General features: G+C 31.0%; 1 protein-coding gene across 1 annotated transcript; it reads right to left on the minus strand.

Annotated features, from left to right (window-relative positions):
• Window positions 1–1,099: 1,099 nt before the first annotated feature.
• LOC145844760 (puromycin-sensitive aminopeptidase-like) lies at window positions 1,100–3,950 on the minus strand. The gene is made up of 2 exons (XM_082952181.1): window positions 3,840–3,950; window positions 1,100–3,556 (listed from the first exon to the last, which is right to left on the minus strand). Exons 1-2 carry the CDS (start codon window positions 3,948–3,950, stop codon window positions 1,100–1,102), a joined length of 2,568 nt encoding a protein of 855 aa, XP_082808307.1.
• Between the last annotated feature and the right edge of the window lie 2,749 nt (window positions 3,951–6,699).

The following is a 6,699-nucleotide window of genomic DNA, read 5'->3' on the forward strand; positions in this document are numbered from 1 at the left end:
ATGATTAAAATAATAAACACTTTTGAAATGTTGAACTATATTTTCTTTTACATTTAATACCAAATCAAAAGTACCTGTAAAAGACGTAAGTTACAATTTCAAAACAGTAAGGACAACCAATTAATCAAAAGCTAAATTAAGTTTTTTACTTTATAAACATTTTTAGTGCAGATTCTTGAAAAAAGTATTCAATTTGGTAAGCATTTTGTAAGGTTTAGTAAGGTTTCATTTCATTTTAAGTATTTGTTGTCAAATGTCAACATATTTAAAACTAGTTTGTTTTTCAGAAATATTCCAAAACAACGGTTTTTACGTGGTTTACACTTTTTTTAAATTTTATTACATAATTTACCCTCAATCTACAAAATAGTGTTAAATTTTAAGATAAAAACTAGATTTTTTGAACTTTCAGCTTCGAAAATATAAGAAATCGTAATATTTAGAGAGTTTGTTCGACTTCAAAACATTTACAGTTAAATGCTAACTTATAAATTGGTATAATCATTAACTTACATAATTGTAATAAAGAAAATTTACCCCCTAACATAAGTGAATTAACCCCAGGAGTAAGTTTACCTCAGGTTAAAAATCGCTGGTCCATGATAGTATTTTTAATAATTATAAGTAGTTTTAATTTTTGTTTTCTTTTCTAATTAAACAAAAAATATTTTTAACAAAATTTCATGTTAAAAAACTTACATCTTACATATCATACTAGTTTAATGTATGTTGGAGCTTTTAGTTTGGTTATTATACGAAGTTTATGTAAGATTTTAATATTTACCCACGAGTCTAGTGTGAAAAACATTGAATAAGATATGGATTTTATCAGTCATTACAATGTTTGTGGCCCTGAACTTATTGAGTTCGTCCCTTTGTTGAGGTTTTTAAAACTTTGTTTACGTAAACAGCTTATCTATAATATATTAAAACTCAAAAACTAACAATTGAAAAGTTAATACTTTAAAAATTTGATACCGAAAAGTTTAAAACACAGCAACAACTAATTTTATTTTTCTATATATTTATTCTAAACGACATACATATGTATGATAAAATAATGCATTGAAAAAGTCCTATAAAAGCTAATAATTAAATTTTAGTTGAAATAATTCTTCAAGGATTGGCCATTTTGCTTCCACAACTGAATTTTGAGCCCGATCTGCTCTACACATTGCTTGAATTTTCTCTCACAAGTCTTTTTAACTTTGTCAGTCAAAAATTCTTTAACTTCTTTTAGCATTTCTTCGGTGGCAAAGTTAGGAGTAGAAGCTTCAACGATCTTGCCTAAGTGAGGACTTCCCTTGAACTTGTTGTAAAATACATCCCAATGTTCCTTGACAAATTTCCAAGATTCATCTCTACCAAGCTTGGATCCTGTTGCCATGCCATACAAGATCTTGTATTTTTCGTTGTCACGAACGTGGCTTGACATCATGTATTTTTGAACAAGTTTGAGACATTCCAAACCCTGTACGCACCCGAGAGCTGCTTCGATTTCACTCTTCTCTTCCATGGAATCAACTTTCTTGTGGAGCTCTACCATCTTGTTGAAAGCCTCAAGACCTCCTTTTGACGTGTAAACTTCGTAGACGGAAGCACGAATTTCGGGACTGATTGGTGTTGAGTTCTTAAAGAAGTTGTTCATGATTTCTGTGCACTTTTGGTTGACTTGGTCGTCGTTTGAAGCTTTGATGAGAAGCGCTCTCAAGCTGGCATCCAAATGAGATTCATCTTGTTTAGCTTCCATTCCAACATGGGCCATGACGCTACTGAAGAGATCTTTTTTGAATTGGGAAAACTTGTTTGAAGCTTCGTCGTCATTCCACATAAGCTTAGTCATTGCGCTAAGGCTTTTGATTATCTCTTTCCACACTGGATATTCCTTTTCGCCCTTGAAAACTTTTAGCAACTCAAGATATGTGGCAAACGAAGTTTGACCAGTTGTAGCCATTGCATGGACGTCACTGACTATGTTGAGACGATCAAAGCAGTCAAGTTGTCCTTTTTCAACTACAGTAATTAGTTTGGACAAAATATCTTGGCTGTAGTTCACTCTGTAGAAGCCAATAAACCTTGGGTTGATTTTAAACCAGTCGTTTGCACCGACACCTGCTACTGTGATCTGATCTGACTTTGATGAAAAGATAAAAGATTGATGTTCATCAGAGGTTGATGTGGATATTGTGATTGGCACTTGCCACAAACTGTCACTTTCATCAGATGAAGAAATAGAAAACTTTTTCTGGGACAAATTAAGTGTTACAGAGTTGTCGTTTTGGCTGGCAATAGACACATCAATAACAGGGTATCCCATTTGTTTCGTCCAAGTTGACATAACCTGCTCAACTGGCTTGCCGCTAGCATCTTCAAAACATTTCCACAAATCTTCTGTTTGTGTGTTGGAGTATGCATGCTTTTTAAAATACGCCTTCATGCCTTCTTTGAACTTATCTGATCCGATCCAAGAGTGAATCATTCCTATGATATTACTTCCTTTTTGGTAAGAAATAGCATCGAAGATTTCCCCAATTTCACCTGGATGATTGACTGGAATTTCAATAGCGTGACTGTTTTCTAGGCTGTCAGCATCTAATGCCTTTATTGTGACATCATTAACGTACTGCTCCCAAACTTTCAAGTCATGGTCACAAATGTGTCCTGCATCGTACATCATAAAAGTTGCAAACCCTTCGTTGAGCCACAAGTGAGTCCACCATTCCATGGTGACCAGGTTGCCAAACCACTGGTGAGACACTTCATGGCAAACAACGATTGTTACCCAACATTTCTGCGCTACGGAAGATTCTTTTTCGTCTACGAGAAGAGCTGACTCTCTGTAAGTGATCAGTCCCCAGTTTTCCATGGCGCTGCAAGCAAAGTCGGTGATAGCAATCAAATCGAGTTTGTTCATTGGGTATGGGCAGGAAAAGAACTCTGTAAAGTACTCCACTGATTTGATAGTGACTTTCAAAGAGTACTTTCCTTGACTTGATTTTCCTGGTGGAGTGTAAACTTTGACTTCGACGCCGTCATTAGTCTTGCCTTGAACGTAGTCGAATGCTCCTACTACAAAAGCCAGCAGGTAAGTTGACATCTTCTTTGACTTTGCGAAGACGACCTTCTTTGTTACTTGATCTTCAAGAACTTCTTCGCTGATGACATTCATGTTTGACAAGGCGACGAGGTCTTTTGGTACAATTAATGTAGCATCAAAAGTTGCTTTTAATGCAGGCTCGTCCCAGCAAGGAAGGCATCGTCTGGCGTCGGTTGCCTCGAACTGAGTGATAAGGTTGTAATATTCAACACCGTCCTTGTTTGTGACTTTGGTGCGGTAGAACCCGGCCATTTCATCGTTGTGAATTCCTTTGAAACTCATGCTGAGGACTGCAGGACCCACAGGAATAACATCTTCGAAAACAAGGGTGCAAGTCTCATCATCTTTGTTGAGATTCACCTGAGTTGGAACGAAAGTAGCTCCTGAATGTTGAAGGCTGCACTCTTTGATTTCTAATTCTTTGCTGTTCATTTTGATTTCATTCGTGGCTTCATTGACCTGTTTAAAAAAAAAATTAGTCTTTAATCCGTTTTTGATTATACTTTTTATCGGTATGGTCTATAATGTTGCGTGGTTTTATTATTAATAGTTATATGTTAATAGCTAAAAGTATGTTTAGGTGTTTATTACTTAATTAAAATTATAAAATTCTTAACCATAATTTTAAATCCTAAAACAACAAATAAAGCAAAATACAAAAACATGTTTTTTCATTTACAAATTAAACTTGGTGGTTAATGAGTATAATTACTGTCAGCATAAAAGTTTTACTAAAACTTACATTTAAGTCAACTGATTGGTGTCCTTCAAAAGTAAAAGTTTCGAATGAAGGTTTCAATGTGACATCGTAGTTTGTAGGTGTAACGTTGGTAGGCAAACGAGAAAACTCCATTGTAGAATTTATTTTAATTAGATAGTTACGTCTGTTAAGATATAGTTTTTTAAGATGTTGGTATTTTTCATTAAATAATTATCTATGTAATATTATATTTGGAGACTAAGGTACACTTTGCAAATTTAAATCCTATATATGCATAGTGTAACATAATAAGTTTATCATTGCTAAATTAGGCTACATTGCATATGCTAAAAAGTTATGCACTATACTTAAATACTTAAACTATTACATTGTTAAATAATCAACAAATAAAATACAAATACTTATAAATTTTTGCATTTTTTTCTGAAATTTTATTTGTAATAGTAAAAAGTATATTTAATGTTCACAATTAAATTAATATTTTCAACAATTTAACATAAATTTGACTATTTAAAGTTCTGCCAAATTTATAGACTAAAGTTGGCCACTATTCTGGATTCCTAAAATTAAATTTAGCTTAAATAAAGTTGAGTTTGAGAAATTTTGAAAGAAAAATCTAGAATTTGAACAAAAATCACTGAAAAACCTGGATTTTAAACAATTTTTACATAGTAACTAGTGAAATTTGGATAATACAAAAAAGTTTATCACATGGATAGAAATTGTTCGTCATCATCAATATTTTTTATTAAAGACATGATTTAAAGTAGCTTTACATTATTTTTCCAATGTTGTTATACTTTTTTAATTAATCTTCTGCTTTAAACATAAACGTTAACTAAAAATAGACCAAAAACTATTTTTTTCATTAAACCTGGAAGAAGTTTTAAAAACCTGGAGATAATTTGCCAAAAGCCAGTGGTCACCCTGATAATTGCAAAATGATGTTTTTACTTTAAACATAACTTTTAACTAAAATAGACCCGAAAATAAATAGTTTCATAAAGCCTCAAAGAAATTTTAAAAACCTGGAGATAATTTGCCAAAAGTCAGTGGTCACCCTGATAATTGCAAAATGATGTTTTTACTTTAAACATAACTTTTAACTAAAAATAGACCCAAAACAAGTTTTTTCATTAAACCTGGAAGAAGTTTTAAAAACCTGGAGATAATTTGCCAAAAGCCAGTGGTCACCCTGATAATTGCAAAATGATATTTTTACTTTAAACATAACTTTTAACTAAAAATAGACCCAAAAATAAATATTTTCATAAAGCCTCAAAGAAGTTTTAAAAACCTGGAGATAATTTGCCAAAAGCCAGTGGTCACCCTGATAATTGCAAAATGATGTTTTTACTTTAAACATAACTTTTAATTAAAAATAGACCCAAAACAAGTTTTTTCATTAAACCTGGAAGAAGTTTTAAAAACCTGGAGATAACTTGCAAAAAACCAGTGGTCACCCTGATAATTGCAAAATGATATTTTTACTTTAAACATAACTTTTAACTAAAAATAGACCCAAAAATAAATATTTTCATAAAGCCTCAAAGAAGTTTTAAAAACCTGGAGATAATTTGCCAAAAGCCAGTGGTCACCCTGATAATTGCAAAATGATATTTTTACTTTAAACATAACTTTTAACTAAAATTAAACTCAAAAATAAGTATTTTCATAAAGCCTCAAACAAGTTTTTAAAACCTGGAAACAAATTTCAAAAAACCAGTGGTCACTTTAAAAATTGCAAAATAATACCCATTTCTAAATTTAAAAATACTAAGAATAAAAACTCAACTAAAGTATTGTTCTAGTTTTTTTCAAATATTTCTCTTTTTAGTTTTTTGAAAAAGGGGAAGGGTATAAAAAATTATTAAAATTAAAAATCAACATTAAAAAAATATATATATAAAATGTGGCAACTAAAAATAGTATTACTATTCAATAAATTTATTTAAATCTATATTTACTTTTTAATTTAAAAAATGTAGGAAGGAAAAAAAGAGAAAATTAAAAAAAAAACTTTTATAATACTAAGTTTGTGCAATATAACAACTTAAACAAAATGACTGTTCACTTGACTTAACATTCATACACTTCTAAAACATAAATCTAACAAAAAATATAACTACATAACCTGGAACTTTATCTATGCTAAGTTTACTCTAAATCTAACTTTATTTAATCATCTACACAAGTGAAAACAGTCTTTTTATATTCGCCTGCGCGTAAGTGAACGTTTGTGGTTTGTGGTGTGGTGACCTCATAACTCGAGACAGAACTATTGGGCATAGTATTATGAGAGAACTTAGGGTTTCATAACCCACGGCGAATTCAGAGGACTTTTTTGCTTTAACTTATTTAAAAAATTTTAGGCTAACCCAGAACAGCGACATCGTGTGGTGAAAAATCCCGTAAATTTTTAAAATAATTTTTGTCTAAAGCCAAAATGGTGCAATCTAATGGATTTGCGACACCTAGCGGTTAATTTTTTTCAAATTAAAATTTAAATTATAAGATTTTAAAAACTATTTAAAAAAATCTAATTTTGCGCTGCGTTAAAAAAGGGGCAGGTTGACTACACCTAAACTTTAAAGATTTTTCTAGAAGTTAGAGCTTTTGAACCTCACACATTTAATTTTTGTGAAGTCAACAAGTGTAACTACATATATTATAAAGCCTTTTTAAGTAATTTCTTAAGATTAGATATTTTTTTTTACCTTGTGTGTAAAAAAACATGGTTCGTATTTACATGAAGATATTTATATTAAGTAACAAAAATGAAAATACTGGAAAATTCATTTAGTTTCCATTTAGACTATAAATCATTTCGGCATATCTATTCAATAATAGGTCAAAAAAAGTTATATTCATTCATTTATTA

This window comes from Thalia democratica, chromosome 9, assembly GCF_965202585.1.
Source record: "Thalia democratica chromosome 9, ktThaDemo2.hap1.1, whole genome shotgun sequence".
Classification (NCBI taxonomy): Eukaryota; Metazoa; Chordata; class Thaliacea; order Salpida; family Salpidae; genus Thalia; species Thalia democratica.

What these genes read in the sequence shown, in the direction of transcription:
- LOC145844760 (XM_082952181.1), bottom strand. Translation starts at nt 3,950, where the DNA reads ATGGAGTTTTCTCGTTTGCCTACCAACGTTACACCTACAAACTACGAT. An exon ending in ACCAATCAGTTGACTTAAAT is followed by an intron (nt 3,557 to 3,839) that starts GTAAGTTTTAGT and finishes TTTTTTAAACAG; the next exon opens with GTCAATGAAGCCACGAATGA.